General features: G+C 42.6%; 1 protein-coding gene across 2 annotated transcripts in view; it reads left to right on the top strand.

Annotated features, from left to right (window-relative positions):
- LOC127628647 (utrophin-like) overlaps positions 1 to 17,570 on the top strand; it is a 353,825-nt gene that overhangs the window by 115,059 nt on the left and 221,196 nt on the right. Inside the window, exons 41-46 of one of the 2 annotated variants that reach the window (XM_052105413.1) lie at positions 1,191 to 1,363; positions 4,435 to 4,585; positions 14,179 to 14,354; positions 14,642 to 14,777; positions 16,188 to 16,337; positions 16,518 to 16,700. In XM_052105413.1, coding sequence (XP_051961373.1) covers positions 1,191 to 1,363; positions 4,435 to 4,585; positions 14,179 to 14,354; positions 14,642 to 14,777; positions 16,188 to 16,337; positions 16,518 to 16,700 — 969 coding nt within the window. Of the gene's footprint in view, positions 1 to 1,190; positions 1,364 to 4,434; positions 4,586 to 7,531; positions 7,805 to 14,178; positions 14,355 to 14,641; positions 14,778 to 16,187; positions 16,338 to 16,517; positions 16,701 to 17,570 lie in introns of those variants that run through there. The other variant, XM_052105414.1, reaches the window with a different exon arrangement.

Consider the following 17,570-nt stretch of genomic DNA (forward strand, 5'->3'; position numbering starts at 1 on the left):
AATAATGACATCATATCTCAAATTATTGAGTTAATATTCAGGGGTATTGCTTTTTTAGAAGTGTGTGTATGTATACACCGATCAGCCACAACATTAAAACCACCTGCCTAATATCGTGTAGGTCCCCCTCTTGCTGTCAAAACAGCGCCACCCGCATCTCAGAACAGCAATCGGAGATAATATTATTCTCACCACAACAGTGCAGTGTGGTTATCTGAGTTACTGTAGACTTTGTCAGTTCAAACCAGTCTGGCCATTCACTCTTGACCTCTCTCATCAACATGACATTTCAGTCCACATAACTGCCGCTCACTGGATGTTTTTTGTTTTTGGCACCATTCTGAGTAAATTCTAGAGACTGTTGTGTGTGAAAATCCCAGGAGAACCGCAGTTACAGAAACACACAAACCAGCCCGTCTGACACCAACAATCATCCATGTGATTATTTAATCAGGCAATTGTGTGTCAGCAGTGCATAAAATCATGCAGATACGGGTCAGGAGCTTCAGTTAATGTTCACATCATCCATCAGAATGGGGAAAGAATTTGATCTCAGTGATTTAGAGCGTGACATCATGAAAACGTTGGATTTATGGCTAGAGATGCAGAAAACCAGTGAAACGCCACTTGTGACGCTACCATAGTGAGACATCCCAAAATTACCTGTCTGACGTGTGTGTACAGACGGAACGCCAGAGCGCATCCAGCCCAAGTCCACAGACTGATGAAATCAATTGCAAAATGTATTACAATGGACAGGATTTCTTAATCTTTGTTAATATTAATACAGTTGTTTGTTAGTTCAGTTAGTTCATAGTGCTCTAAATAATGTTAATGTATACTTTGTTTGATACATTTTTTTTAAATAATAAAGTGTATGTTGAAATTAACATTAACCAAGATTAAAAAATGCTGCAAAAGTGTTGTTCATTGTTAGTTCATGTTAAATAATGTTTTTAACTGATGGAACCTTATTGTGAAGTGTTACTGAATTATCTTTAATTGTGGGCCCTATTTTGGCAAATATTGAAATACTAGGAATTAAGATTAATTGATTATTCAATCACATATCATGTAATTTTAATTCTGTTAATTTGTATTTTATGAAGTTGTGTTAAGTTTAATCGATTCACAGCCCTAGAGTGGGCAGTGCAAGTTTTTTATTGCATTTTCTGTATCTCTGGTCCTAGAGTATAAAGGAGAGTTTGGAGCGGTTGGGTGAGCAGGTTGAAGTGATCAATGAGCGTCAACCTGACGTGATTTTGGAAGCTTCCAGAGAAGAAATGGCTCAGATATCTGATGCCCTGGCACAACTGAACTCCGAGTGGGACAGAGTCAACCGCATTTACAGTCAGAGGAAAGGGTGAGACATTTACTCAAGAGTCTGTGTTTTCCCACAATTCCAAAAATGGCTAAATAATGACGTGAATAAGTTACTTATTTTTGAATTTTTCAAGTGTAGTTCATCACATTACAACCAGAAAGTGTCAACATTTCATTTTGAACAGTCTATTTTATGTATCATTTAAACCCTAACAAATGCATTTTTTGTGAAATTGTTTCATTCCTCTGGGGTCTGAGAGTGTTTTGGGCCCTGGTGAAGTTTTGACATGTCTTGACATTTGTGCTTTTTCAGTTGCTTAAAAACACATTAATGGCTAAAGTCTGATAACACTGTATTCAGCACAAACTGGGCTAAAATAATACGTGAGCAACGTGTGTTCATGTTTGTATTTTTGAGAAAATAATGTCATTGAAATAAGACCATATAACACATACTAAACATTTGTCCACAAGACTTTTGAGAACTGGAGTGTGCTTAAGCTATCATTCTTTAAAATAAATGTCCCTTTTATTATTATTATTTTATTCAATGTGATATGCAGTATATGCTTCGGTTGCAGTGGGTTTGGTAATGTGAGTATTCCAGCTTGTATATCCATTTTCCTCTTATGGAAGAGTGATTTCCAAATGTAATTTTGTCCATTCGTATGCATATGATAATATGCGCAGGCAAGGCTGTATCCACAATTTGAGGATTGGGGGAGTGACCATTTTTAATAATTCAAGAATCAAATATTAAAAGCTCATATCGGTTGGCTACTTATCTGAAAATTGGGAGAGGCGTCCCCATAATATCTATAATGGCCATGGCAGTGAGTCTAGAAATATGTCAAGTCATTTTTATTTGTATAGCATCTTTCACAACACACATCGTTTCAAAGCAGCTCTACAGAAGATCAGCATTAACAGAAGATAAAACTGTAATGTCTAAATATCATTTTTTTTTTTGAAGTATCATGTTAGATATCATTTCCATTTTGCATTATTGGGTTAGTTCATCCAAAAGTTTAATTGAATCTCTTAAGTGAACTATCCCTTTAAGAAATTAAACTGTGTTTATGGAACATTGACACAATTATATATCCATGTATCCTAATTCAGAATTCAGCTGTACAGTATTTATACATCATTTCATTATTCGTTTTAATGAAATTTATGCTGATGTTAAAAATTACATTTTTATCAAATAAAAAAAATAAACAGACTCCAGAGAGGAATATATTTGTATTACTTTTTTACATGGTAACACTTTAGAATAACTAAACAGTATAAAGTATTTGCAAAGCTTTCGTTTATAGTTAATTAAGTATTTGTAAATCCTTGTTCCTGAATTGTTAATACATAAAGTATATACACATAGTTTGTTATTCATTTATATTTTCTTTTATTATTAGGAGCCAAGCCCCTATTGTATCCATTAGTTTTCTTCTTATTATTATTATTCTGGCTGGGAGGGAATGGCAGCCCTATGAACCGTACATAGGAAAATGATCAAATTTGGAACACTGATAGGGGTTGGCATGAGTAGTCGCCATAGCAAATTTGGGGTCTTGAGGACAAACTGTATAGCGCCACCACCATGTCAAAAATTCACTTGTCTTTTTTGAACCATTTGTCCTAGAGACATCGTTATTTTTTTGTCTGATTACTCTCCTACTTACTGTGGCCGTCATCTTGGATTATGAAAGTCTCAGGTCCTTCAGTCTTTTTCTGATTTGTCCAAACAATGTCTTGAATCATTCTCCAGACGGAGCCACACAGAAATCACAGTAAAAAATGTTTTGCTTTTGTATCAAAGTTACAGCTATGCAAAGTTAACAAGGTTGACGTGAACAGATTTGAGGCTGTATCTCTGCAACAATTTGTCCTATTGAAACAATACTTGCAATGCTTCATAAGGACCATGATCGTATATTTTTGCCTGTAACATTTGAACCCCATGTCCTAAAATCCTGAGGTTTGTGTATGTGAATTCTGTGGGTCATGAGGATTCCAACGATACCAATTATCCCCATATTAGCCGTACTGCCTCTCCGATATATTTCATTCTATTCAAATTTGAAGTGAGAACTGTATATGCCTAATGAAACATTTTGTAATTATTCATTACTCTGGAAAGTTGAGATTGTTATGTTATGGCCAACTTGTTTAGTAAGCATGAAAAAACATTATCAGGCTGCTTATTAACAAACAATAATACATTGTTTGCCCCAGTAAATATATATAGAAGTAAAATACTATTTGTATTGTTGGAACTGTATTTTTTAAACGAACAATTAACTATAAACTGAGACTATGAGAATATAAAAAAAAATAATCAATGAGCAAAGTAAAACCCATAATCATTACTGTAAATTTTAATTGCAATTTTAAACATGCCAAAAACGGTAAAAAAAATATATATATATTTTTGGAATAATGTACAGATTTATCTAAGTGTTACATGTCACATATGCCACAGAGATAAATGTGACCCAGTTTTTGCCCAGTATTGCAGGGGACTCACTGACATGAAGAAGTTTGGAACATCTGCTGTTCAGTGTCAGAGTTTCCTGCTGGCAATACCGACATTAATATCTTACTGTACATGGTTTATGCTGGTTCTTGCATTCTGCTGTGCTATTTTTTTTTTTAGGACAAAACCTATACAAACCTGTTCCATTCCACTTCACTGTGTCCAGCTGTTGTAGGGCGTAAGAACACATCTTTTGTGAACGGGCCATAAGCTGCTCTCTGATTCACATAGCGATCCATTGGACAGGGCTGGCCAAACCAAAGTTATAATATATAATTGAATCAGAAAGCAGTGATCTTTGGTTGAATTGAATTTCAGCATAGTCAGACATTTGTGCCTGTACTCAAGGATATTAAAATGTGATGCTGATACGAGTGCTTGAGGGTGCTGCATGTCTGATAGAATTACCAGCGAGTAGTATCAGCACATCTCTTGTGCAAACATGGTGAACATGTTGTTTCTGAGGATGAGATGAAAGGAAATTAACAATTTGTTCTGCTTAATTGAAGTAATAAGATTAGGTAATGTTGATCATGTTTCTGTTCTGATGTATGTGTGTGTCTGTGTGTTTGCAGGTGTTTTGATCAAGCTGTTGAGGAGTGGAGGCAGTTCCACTGTGACATGAATGATCTTTCACAGCGGCTGAGTGAGACAGAACAGATCCTGGCAGACGGAATCGGACCTGATGGAGAACTAGACCTGGAACGTGCCCGTGCACAGCAACAGGTCAGACAAAGGGTCATAGGTCACAGATAGATTGCAGCAGCTAAAAAGTCTGATGGCTTGCTTTAACGTCTATTCGGTTTAGTTTAGAATAAATCTGACTCCATTAATAATACAATTTTACTCCAGTCATATCAGACCTCTAATTTAGACTAAGGTCCTAATCAGTTTCTGATTATCATTCTAAATATGATATTAATGCATTTATTTTTTTATTACTCCAACCGGACGGATTAATATGCAGATCTCACGATCACGAGGTTGGCAGTTCACTTACATCAAAGGTTGCAGGGTTTACTTAGATCATTAGGTCATGACGCCAACTGCTTGCTCATGACAAAATTGACAGAAACCAACAAACTAAAACTAAACCAATTCAAGGCCAATCGAAGAACAGGATTAAACCCGGCAACTTGCAGACAAATGCACAAAACAATCTGTCAGAGACATGAGGGAAGCGGGCACAATATACAGAGAGGAAAGCACATGAGGAACAGGTGAAACAAATGAACATAAGGACTAAACGAGGGAAAGTGATGAGGGAACAGCGGAGTCGGGAAAGCACGTGGCAAAACAAACACCAAGCCATGTGCTTACAAACAACACCAAACAGACACGAATACACATGGTGAAGAAAAACAAACATAGCCATGTGCGCTCACACAAGACACAAAACTGACAGAAGAGAACCAAACTGAACCTGAAGACGAGACTTGGAGCATGAGTGTCCGGATCCTGACTCTGGAACCGGAACTGAACTAGACTGAAGAGTCAGGACCCAGACAACATGAAAATACAAACACAAAACATGGATGGCAGGATCGTGTCGCCACACAATAAACATGACCAAAGTGACAGGATCCTGACACTGTATTTTTATTCACATTGCTTGACATGAAATGGAATATAGAAAAGGAAGCAATAACCGGAGAAGAACCAAATAATTAAACTGCAATTGATTCAGCCCATTAGCACTTTGCACACGCTATTTCGCCAGCCCACTTGCGACTAGACTTAGCTCTTGCTTGCACGAAAATATAAAAACATTGTCATGCCCACTGACTTTGCACATATTACGTATCGCATAATGCTACGCTTAAGGTAAAATTATCTTAGAATAGGGCCCATTGTGTGATATGCTGAGGGTGCTGTGGTGTAGTAAAATAAAATCTGGGCTGACAAAAGAAAAAGTTCAAACCCAGTATCACAAAGTTTCCTAAATATTGTTTGATAGCAATATGTACTGTACAATGTACTGATGAAATAAATCAAACTGAAACATTTTTAATGGAAAAGTTATTAAAAAACGACTGAAAAAGTAATGAAAGGTTGTTTTGATGTAAAACAATGTTCAAAATAAAGGTCGACATATACATTTGAACATATTTATAGCCGAACATTCATATACATTGCAGTAAATCAAATGTATCAGAAATAAATAACTAAGATTACAAAAATAAAATTTGATTATCTATTCAATACAGTCTACTATAATAATAATAATTTAAAAAAAAAAGAATTAAGCTTCTGTCTTTGTAGTTGAACATCATAAGTGTTTGCTTCGATTTTGTGTCATATCCCTCCATCATGAAATTCTTTCACGTATTTGATGTAGCTTTGCATGGGATATAAGAGACCTTTTTGGCAACTAAATATAATTATAGAAAGACACAGTTAATCCAGATGTTACTTGATAATTGGTTGTTACATTTGTTCTCTTGTTTAATGTGTGAAATTGTGTTTTACGATAGTGACAAAGTAGCCTCTTCCCCTCCAATGAACACAATGTTGAAAAACTCAAATGATGACATTTGTTTATTAGACTCACGCATGATGAAGTGTGTTTGGGTCAACGGGGTGTATGAGAGCATTTGAGCAATGCATTTAATTGCTTTTATCTGTGATGTGTGTGTGCATGTTTATGTGGTTTACAAGGACAATTTTTTAGGTTATAAACTGGTAATTACAAGGGTATTATACTAGTAATGTGGTTTATGAGGACATTTCTAGTGTCCCCATTATTTAAATAGCTTAGAAAACATATTAAACAATGTTTTACTGAAAATGTAAAAATGCATAAAGTTTTCTGTGAGGGTTAGGTTTAGGGGTTGTGTTAGGTTTAGAGGATAGAATCTATAGTTTGTACAGTATAAAAGTCATTATGTCTATGGAAAGTCCTCATAATGATAGGTAGACCAAAGTGCAGTTCTCTTTGCACTTCATTTTGTGTTTAGTTCTGTCACAGCCAGTCTTCTTTTGGTAGCCAGGTCTGTCTGTATGGCGAGGTTATGTTCACTGAATCTGTATACACAGCACATGGTCAGGACTTTTCTTAGTTTAGGCTCGGTGTCACGAACCCCTTTCCTCTGCCCCATCTCCGCTTCCTCGAGCACGCACCCATACACTCCGCGAGCATGCTCGCTTCCCGCTCCCTCGCTCCGCCCCCTTGAGCGCGTACGCTCTTTTTCCTCCCTCGAGCACTCACGCTCCTTTTGCTATTACGAGCTCTCGCTCGTAAACTCTCTCCCCCCTCTGACTCATGCTCGCTTCTCACGCGCACCAGCCTGAACATTATGACCACTTGCACTCACGCGCTTCCTATCCCCACACATTAGATTCACCTGCACTCCTCTCGTCACTTTCATTGTTCACACCTGCACCTTCCCTATAAATACCCAGCACTTCCGTTTCACGGGTGTTGGTTATTGTATGTATTTAGTTCCCGTATCTTTGCCCCGCTAGTCTCGCCTAGTTTTGACCTCCCTCTGTTTGATTATCTCTTAGCTTGCCAACTCCCTATCCCTCTCGTTTCCCTGTCTTTGTTCCCGCTAGTCTCGTCTAGTTCATCGCCCTACTTGTTAACTGTTTTACCCGCTATCGTTCACCTCCCTCATTAGATCTGCCCCCTTGTTCATCTCTTTGATTCCCCGGCTTTTGACCCTTACGCTTCCCACGACTACTCTTCATTGGATTTGCCCCCTTGTTTGTACGTTTGTCTGGACTGCTTTTTTATTTAATAAAGCGGTTTTCAACCAACATTGTGACTGTCTCATCTTGTGTGTGTGTGACCGGGTTACAGAATAACCAACCTCACCGTAGACAGTCACAATGCGTCACGCGGATGTTTCGCGCAGCTCACTAGAGCGGAGAGGCACGTCACATTCGGCGCAAGGAGCTACAGTTTGGAGGCAGGACCAAGCGCTCACGGCCCAGGGGCAGCAGGTATGTGCGTTGTCTGATTTATGTCACACTGTTTCACCTGTGTCTGCCCCTGAGCCCGTTTATGCCTCCAGCGCATTTCTGAGCGCCGTGAGCCTTCAACCCCTGAGAGGATTGACGGCTCTTCGGACGCTGACCAAGGGGTTTTTCTGCGAGGCAGCGGTTGTGTAACCCATAACCCGCCCTCGGCATTATGGACCCAGCGGCCCAACTTCGTGGGTTTGCGTCAGGGGAGCCAAACCGTGGAGGCTTATATTATGGATTTTTGTGTCCTGGCGTACCAGGTGAATTTTAATGAGGTGGCTCTGAAGACCATTTTTCAATGTGGTCTGAATGAGCCAACCTCATCATTAATGCTTGGTGGTCGCTGCCCCCTTAACCTGGCTCAGTTTATTGACCTCGCCCTACTGTACTCTGGTTCCTCGTTCACTGTGGGGGAGGCAGACACTGAACCAGCGCTCCACACCAAGACCCCCGTCTCGAAGCCTACCACGGCCCCAGTCCCGAGGCCTGTCACGGCCCCAGTCCCTAAGCCTGACACGGCCCCAGTCCCGAGGCCTGTCACGGCCCCAGTCCCGAGGCCTGTCACGGCCCCAGCCTCGAAGCCTGGCACGGCCAACGAGCCGGCGCCCATGCCCGCCACGGCCAACGAGCCAGCGCCCATGCCCGCCACGGCCAACGAGCCAGCGCCCCTGCCTGCCACGGCCGGTGAGCCAGCGCCCATGTCTGCCACGGTCAGCGAGCCAGCGCCTGTAGCCTCGACCCCCCCTGAGCCAGCGCCTGTAGCCTCGACCGTCCCCATGGCCACGTCCCTGTTGGCCAAGGCGTAAGAGAAGGAAGAGGGCCCCTTCTCCCCAGTCTCGTCTGGTGCTCAAGACCTCTGCTCCGCCCTCAGAGTCTCCCACGGCTCTGCCGGGTTCTGCTCCGCCCTCAGAGTCTCCCACGGCTCTGCCGGGTTCTGCTCCGCCCTCAGAGTCTCCCACGGCTCTGCCGGGTTCTGCTCCGCCCTCAGAGTCTCCCACGGCTCTGCCGGGTTCTGCTCGCCCCTCTGAGCCCTCCCGGTCTCCGCCTCCACCGAGTCTCAAAGGGCCCCTCCACGAGCCTCCTAGGGCTCCTCCTCACTGAGCCTCCCAGAGCTCTACCCCTCAAGTCCCTCAGGGCTCCACCCCTCAAGCCTCTCACGGCTCGCCTCTCGAGTCTCTCAGGGCTCCATCCCTCGAGTCTTTCATGGCTCCACCCCTCGAGCCTCTCACGGCTTCGCCTCTCGAGTCTCTCAAGGCTCCATCCCTCGAGTCTTTCATGGCTCCACCCCTCAAGCCTCTCACGGCTTCGCCTCTCGAGTCTCTCAAGGCTCCATCCCTCGAGTCTTTCATGGCTCCACCCCTCAAGCCTCTCACGGCCGCCTCTCGAGTCTCTCAGGGCTCCATCCCTCGAGTCTTTCATGGCTCCACCCCTCAAGCCTCTCACGGCTCGCCTCTCGAGTCTCTCAGGGCTCCATCCCTCAAGCCTCTCACGGCTCGCCTCTCGAGTCTCTCAGGGCTCCATCCCTCGAGTCTTTCATGGCTCCACCCCTCAAGCCTCTCACGGCTCGCCTCTCGAGTCTTTCAGGGCTCCATCCCTCGAGTCTTTCATGGCTCCACCCCTCAAGCCTCTCACGGCTCGCCTCTCGAGTCTCTCAGGGCTCCTCCGCCTCTCAGGGCGTCCCCTCTCGAGTCTTTCATGGCTCCACCCCTCAAGCCTCTCACGGCTCGCCTCTCGAGTCTCTCAGGGCTCCTCCGCCTCTCAGGGCTCCGCCCCTCGAGTCTCTCAGGGCTCCTCCCCTCTCAAGCCTCTCAGGGCTCCCCCTCTCGAGTCTTTCAGGGCTCCTCCTCCTCTCAAGCCTCTCAGGGCTTCGTCTCTCGAGTCTTTCAAGGCTCCCCCTCAAGCCTCTCGAGCCTCCCAGGGCTCGGCCACTAGAGGCTCCTATGTCTCTGCCTCCCGAGCCTCCTACGGCTCCCCTCCAGAGCCTCCCTACGGCTCCACCTCCTGAGCCTCCCAGGGCTCGGCCACTAGAGGCTCCTATGGCTCTGCCTCCCGAGCCTCCTACGGCTCCCCTCCAGAGCCTCCTACGGCTCCACCTCCCGAGCCTCTCATGGCTCTGCTCCCAAAGACTCCAGAGCTTCCTAGGGCTCCGCCTCTTGAGCCTTCCACGGCTCCACCACCCGAGCCTCCTACAGCTCTGCTCCTTAAGACTCCAGAGCCTTCTAGAGATTCACCTCTCGAGCCTCCTACGGCTCCGCCTCTCGAGCCTTCCACGGCTCCACCACCCGAGCCTCCCTACGGCTCTGCTCCCTAAGACTCCAGAGCCTTCTAGAGATTCGCCTCTGGAGCCTCCTGCTGGCTCCGCCTCTAAAGCCTCCCTTGGCTCCACCTCCAGAGCCTTCCAGGGCTTCACCTCTGGAGCCTCCTACGGCGCCACCTCCCCGGCTCTGCCTCCAGAGCCTACCAGGGCTTCACTCCTGGAGCCTTCTACAGCACCACCTCCCACGGCATCACCTCCCCCGGCTCTGCCTCCAGAGCCTACCAGGGCTTCACTCCTGGAGCCTTCTACAGCGCCACCTCCCACGGCGTCACCTCCCTCGGCTCTGCCTCCAGAGCCTTCCAGGGCTTCACCTCTGGAGCCTCCTACGGCGCCACTTCCATGGGCTCCACTTCCTGAGCCTTCCAGGCCTTCGCCCCTAAAGCCTCCTTCGGCTCCACCTCCAGAGCCCACCAGGGCCTCGCCCCTGGAGCCTCCTGCGACTCCACCTCCCTCGGCTCCGACTCCTGAGCCTTCCTCGGCTCTGCCTCCGGAGCCCCCCGAGCCTCCCTCGGCGCCGCCTCTTCTGTCTCTCAATTCCCCGCCTGCCGAGTCTCTCACGGCTCCGCCTTCCAAGGCTCAGTCTCCCAAGTCCTCCACGACTCCGCCTTTCACGGCTCCGCCCCCTGAAACCTTTCCTCACTGGGTCTTGCCTGCTCCCCTTGTTACCGTTCCTCTACCTGTCCTGTGGCCTCTTCCCTGGCCTCCGGACCCTATTTCTGTCCGGTGGTCACCTTCCAGACCCCCGGACCCAGTCCCTGTCCTCCAGTCGCCTTCCAGACCTCCTGACCCAGTCTCTGCCCTATGGCTGCCCCTAGACCTCCCGACAACCCGCCTGTCCACTATGTTCCCCTTGACCTTGCCTTGAACTGCCCATTGACCCCCATGGACTGTTTCATCTCCCTTTTGTGCCTTCTGCCCCAGCGAGCTCACGCGCTCGTTCTGCTCCCCGCGAGCTCACGCTCGTTCTGTCCCCTCGAGCTCTCACGCTCGTTCTGTCCCCTCGAGCTCTCACGCTCGTTCTGTCCCCACGAGCTCACACGCTCGTTCTGTTCCTCAGCGCTCCTCGCGGCCGGCGCGGCCGTCAGGAGCCGTCCTATTCAGAGGGGAGTACTGTCACGAACCCCTTTCCTCTGCCCCATCTCCGCTTCCTCGAGCACGCACCCATACACTCCGCGAGCATGCTCGCTTCCGCTCCCTCGCTCCGCCCCCTTGGCGCGTACGCTCTTTTTCCTCCCTCGAGCACTCACGCTCCTTTTGCTATTACTGAGCTCTCGCTCAGTAAACTCTCTCCCCTCTGACTCATGCTCGCTTCTCACGCCGCACCAGCCTGAACATTATGACCACTTGCACTCACGCGCTTCCTATCCCCACACATTAGATTCACCTGCACTCCTCTCGTCACCTTCATTGTTCACACCTGCACCTTCCCTATAAATACCCAGCACTTCCGTTTCACGGGTGTTGGTTATTGTATGTATTTAGTTCCCAGTATCTTTGCCCGCTAGTCTCGCCTAGTTTTGACCTCCCCTCTGTTTGATTATCTCTTAGCTTGCCAACTCCCTATCCCTCTCGTTTCCCTGTCTTTGTTCCCGCTAGTCTCGTCTAGTTCATCGCCCTACTTGTTAACTGTTTTACCCGCTATCGTTCACCTCCCTCATTAGATCTGCCCCCTTGTTCATCTCTTTGATTCCCCGGCTTTTGACCCTTACGCTTCCCACGACTACTCTTCATTGGATTTGCCCCCTTGTTTGTACGTTTGTCTGGACTGCTTTTTTATTTAATAAAGCGGTTTTCAACCAACATTGTGACTGTCTCATCTTGTGTGTGTGTTACCGGGTTACACTCGGTCACTGTGCTCAGGTATTCTACCAAATTGCATTCTCTGTTTAGGGACAGATAACATTCCAATTTACTTTGTTGAGCTGTTGCTTCTGTCCAATGTTTTAGATGTTTTAATCATTTGATTTGGTCTTGCTGGGGTTTTGTTCTGCATTTCAGCTTGATATGTTATGGATCGTAAACTCAGGTCTTAGACTACCTGGCTGAAAGGGCTTCTCTCTAGGGTCAGCTTTTGGTATCTTAGGGCTTCGTGATGAAGTGTCTGTGTATCACTTTTATTTTTGTTGGGCATTGAATTTAATGGCTCAGGTTTTGCCTATACTGTGGATAGGGCTAGTTGATTTATTGAATATTTGCAAATATAGAATAGTGATGATTTTGCTGGCGATGTAAAATCAAGCATTATTTTGAATATTGCAATTATTTTAATAGTGATGTGCGAAACGAAAAATTTCACTGAGGTTAAAAACAAATTTCGAAAGTCGTCTAGTCTAAAAATAAAGAAACTCTCAGAAAACAAAAAAATGTGTGTTTGTGTGGCACATTTAAAATTAAAATCCGATGCTAAATTCTGCTGAAAAGGGGCATTTATCTGCGATGCACTTGCCTTGCATTATCATTATTTGTCTACATTAAAATTAGAGCATGACACACATTCACTGAATCAACCATAGCGAAAACAGGTATATATTTTTAAAACAATTGAATGAATAGTGCTGGACAAATAGAGCAACCCCAATGGCCTGTTCTAAACAGAAATCAAATAAAAGTAACTTAACATATTAAAACAGTCAGGTCATTGTTGAAAATGCATTGTTGATCAGTAGGGTAAAAATAATTAAAAAATAAATTGTATACCTAGCCTAAAACAGTCATTTGCTGGTCTTCCGAGAGGACATTTTCCTACATGTGCCATGAGTGAGCGAGGGAAGCACACACGGCCTGAGGTGAAATGAAACTTTGTATACATTTGCTCCAGATATAATCTTTTTATAATAATTGCATTATTAATTAAGTTTAAATTGAAACATTAATATGACAGTAATTTAAGCACAGCCTTTGTAAAAAAATATAAAGCCAAACATAAATGTGTAAAAATGCTAATCCGTTTAATGGGTAAAAATATTGACTGACTAGTTATTCCAGTGGTGACTAGCAGCATCAGAACGGTTTAGTCGACTATCTCGCACATCCCTAGATTTTCATGCAATTTTTGTTTGTATATTGGAAAAGAAAAGTGCTGCAGGTTCACACATTCACACAATTCCAAACATTTGTGTCTGTGTAAGTTATTATACAAACATAAAAATCCAACACCATATCACAGAAAAGCAGGAGATGACTGTGTTTTAATACCTACAAATACAAAATAAAAGCTCCAGGTGAAGGTTAAACTAATATGACAGAACTAAATGTATATTGTACACAACAAATCTAATCCTCGTAATAATAATAAAAATTAAAAAAATTCAGTATTAAATTAATAAACTTGACAGGCCCCAAAAAGTCTGTAAATTATGTTTTTTATTATTACTATATTGTTGTATATTGGTGCATATACATTACATTTATTTAAAAGTGCGTTCAGTAATGTTTTTTCCTTATTTAAAAATTTTTACTTCTAAAGAAATGAATAGTAATTTTGGAACATAAGTATAAAATCTTGACCCTAATGTGAGATGTAAAGTCATATCAGTAACCTTATAAAAGCTCTTTTATTCTAAATGGGGTGGGGGCGCCCTCATGGGGGCTGCCATGTTAGGATCACATGACCGAAAAGGACTTGCTTAATCTCAATAACTCCCCTGTTATTGGACACTTCCATTCATATATTAAAGTAATTCTGGTGTACTGTGCATAGTGAATTTCGACAATGATATTGGTCATTTAAAACTACTGAGTTTGAATAATGCAGCATCCAGGCCACTAGGTGTCACTGTAAGCAAATGTAATAGAAGTCACTACGACACTTAAAACAAATTACAGAGTGCACCTTTATACATAATTCTTTGTGATTGTTTAGTGAAAACATTTGGAAAACATACCTTCATTATGTTCAACTTGTTTTTTTATTACTTTATCCATTAAACTTTTTTAATCAACTTGAATACAATGACTTTGGTTGAAAACAGTAGACGTCTCTGATGTGTTTCCATACAGAAAGCTGAATAAACATGTGTTTTTTTTGTGTGTGTAGGACCTGGTGGAGTGTTTGGCATCTCATCAGTCTGTTGTGGTGTTGTTGAGCCAATCTGGAGAACACATCATCAGTCAGCTCTCGTCTCCTGATGGTGCTCTGCTGAAGGAGAAACTGGACACTCTGAGACACAGCTGGACACAAGTCCAGAGACAAGTGTCTGACCGCCAGCGCAGGTTACTATGATGACAACACTTACACCGGCACTCCTAGCAACCATATTCACAGATGTAAAATGGTGTTGAAATGCTCTAATTCCACTTGTAATAATGCTTCTCTTTTGCATTTTAGTAATTGCAATTTTCTTTACAATTTATATTTGGAGTATAACAGTGAAAAGATGAATTGAAACATTAAAATGCTTTTCAGAATTTATATTACTATTTGGTATGTTGCCATTTTGTTTTATTGATGGCATGCTTTTGAGCTCCACCTGAACTATGTCATTTTGATGTTTGGGTAGGTTGATGGGTGAAGATCCAGCTGTGATGGATGTCATTCAGCGTTCTGCTGATCTGGCTCAGTGGCTGGAGCAAACGGAGGTTGCTGTGGCGACATTACCCATCTCTGCTACTGACAACAACCTTAGAGAGCTCAAGGTTCGACATACAGACAATACTCGATTCCATCAAGCTTGTCCTGGTCAAGCCAGTAGTACAGATTTGTAATTGCCTTACTAATATTTTCTCTGACCCATAATGAATTTAATTTCAATACATTCGTTATATTTAACATTTGCATTACATCTTAAATTTGATTATATTTAGACACAATTAGATTAAAAAAAATAAAAACTTTTTTTTATAATTTTCAATTCAGTCAAAACACGGCATTGTATTTCAGGGATCAAAATGCAATAACTCAATAGAGTAAATGAATTAAAATGGCAATAATACAAACAGCACTAAACAGATTTGAACAACAGTGATAATACAATTTACAAACAAAAGACTTTGTAATGGAATTCAAATCCGTGACAAACATCAATAATGCAGACTCTAACTTTGATATTTTGATCTGAATGTGCATGATTTTTATTCGACAAAAGAAAGAAAAAATGCACTGTATTACAATACACAAATGAATTGTGTGTGTTTGTTCTGCATTGGGATGTGCTAGAGTCTCACCCCATAATTTCTGTGTGAGATGGTTCCACATTGTAACTGACTGGTTGATTTGATTTGCCAAAAAAAAAAATAAGTTGTTTGCTTCACTATTTTCTATTAACAGAAGCTAACCACATTTAATGCTTTAGTCTAGACATATGACAGAAGATCTAGACTGGTGGTGCTGGAGAGGAGGAGGGCTTCACAAAGAAAAGTGCACTGGAGTGAAACCGGCTTACCTGCAAACAACTGAGGCAATTAATATGTTAGACAAAGAGAAAGTGCGCAAGTTGATTGGCCAACAGATTACTTGTCAGCAGACCTATCAGCGTGTGAAATGTCGAGTCTTATGACTGAACATAAAGTCATTGAAGGGCTATACTGTATTTTTTTCATAGATTATAAAAAAAAACAGCAGGATTTATCTGGAACTAAAACAAAAAAGATCTCGATTAGGGAGAATGCATCAGACGTACATCAACTCTAAATGCAACTAATTAAACTGGAAAACATCCTAATTTTTAATTGAATCAAAACACTGGCAGCAGAATTTAAATTAATATTTATTGGCTACATAAAAGATGATGATAAATGCCACACAGGCACTATTGAATGACTGCATGTCTGACTCGAGTGAATCAGTAAATCAGCCGATTAAACGATTCAACTACAACAAAGCTCTCAGTGCTATTTGCGAGAGACATTTTAGGAGGGCATGTTATCTAATGGCATCTAATTAATGAAAACAGTGATGTAGCACTTAAGAAAAGCTTTTGACAATAAAGTCAGTATTGTCGATGTGGTGAAGCTTATTTAGTAGTGAATGTTTTTAAACAACACTGAGTTACCGTTAAATTCAGCTCAACATCTCTCTGTCTCCGTCTCTGTCTGTCTTTCTCTCAGGCTCTGACAGAGGAAATGGATGGTCAGAATGAGATGTTATCATGGCTGAATAAGACTGGCTCTCAGATCTTGTCAAAATCCAGTCTGAGTTCCCAAAATAGAGACAGTCATGTGAATAAACTACGCCAGATAAACATCAGCTGGAGTAAAGTATGAAACCACCTCCATATCACACAATCCAGCCACTGTGTTTCTATCTGTCTCTCCCTCTCTCTCTCTCTTTCTCCAATTCTCTCTATCTGTGTGAGTGACTGTCATAATGGACACCTGCCAAGTGTTTTGGATTGTCATTGTGTGTGTGTGTGTGTGTGTGTGTGTGTGTGTGTCCAGGTGAGCCGTGAGTTGCTGGATAAGGTGCGTGAGGTGGAGGGGCATCTGAACACACACACACAGGTCCAAGACGAAAGCAGGCTAACATCATACGGGCAGTTCCAGGATCACTTAAACAGACTGGGTGAATGGGTTCACATCACCAGCCAGTCACAGAGTGATGTTACACCCACTGAGACACAGGTCAGTCAGTTTTAGACTAACACTAGACCTGGACAGTCACACATTTTGAAAAAAGAAAAACTTTTTTGGATTAACCCTTGTGCGTCAATTTAAAAAAATTGCTCTTGAGTTCCTTCGAGGACAAAATTGTCTGCGTCAAAAAACTGCCATAATAATATTAAATATTAATATTATTTTCCACTTTCAATTAGTTTTTTTTTTCATCAGTCCTGATCTTATCTACCAAATATTCATTCATGTTCAGGATTTTAACCCTTTAAATGCCTTTTTTTTTTTTTTTTACATAATTCCATTGTTGTTTTTTATACACACACACACACACACACACACACACACACACACACACATTTCTCAATACACATATACAAAACACACTATGACATCCATGTCAACACACCCACACAATTTTAGCTGCATCATTTATTCAATTGGCCATGCAGTGCTCTATAATACAGCAAACAGAAAATAGGTACAAATCATGTATTTGCTCCATAGGCTAAACATGAGAAAAATGGTGCCATCTATTGGAAAAATATAAAAATAAATACATTTTGAAGCTAGGGCTTTGGAATGAAAGCATAATTTCATGGGAGTTTTAATGGGTTTCAATGGGAACGTTTTTATCCTGAAGGTCCTGAGTGTAACTATTTTGTGTACACAGTGTATTATAGATGTATTATAGTAATATCAAAATTCCCCCCAAAATACACACCTTTGGTCAAATTTATAATGTTGGCATTAACAGCCAAAATGATTGACCAAGCAAAAATTAAAAAGACAAAAATATCTCTAAGGTCCCACAAGGGTTAAGAGGCAATATTTGCTTCCACTGGAATTGATTTTCTTGGGCATTTTTGTGCTATATATAAA

The sequence above is a fragment of the Xyrauchen texanus genome, chromosome 35 (assembly GCF_025860055.1).
Source record: "Xyrauchen texanus isolate HMW12.3.18 chromosome 35, RBS_HiC_50CHRs, whole genome shotgun sequence".
In the NCBI taxonomy this organism is placed as follows: domain Eukaryota; kingdom Metazoa; phylum Chordata; class Actinopteri; order Cypriniformes; family Catostomidae; genus Xyrauchen; species Xyrauchen texanus.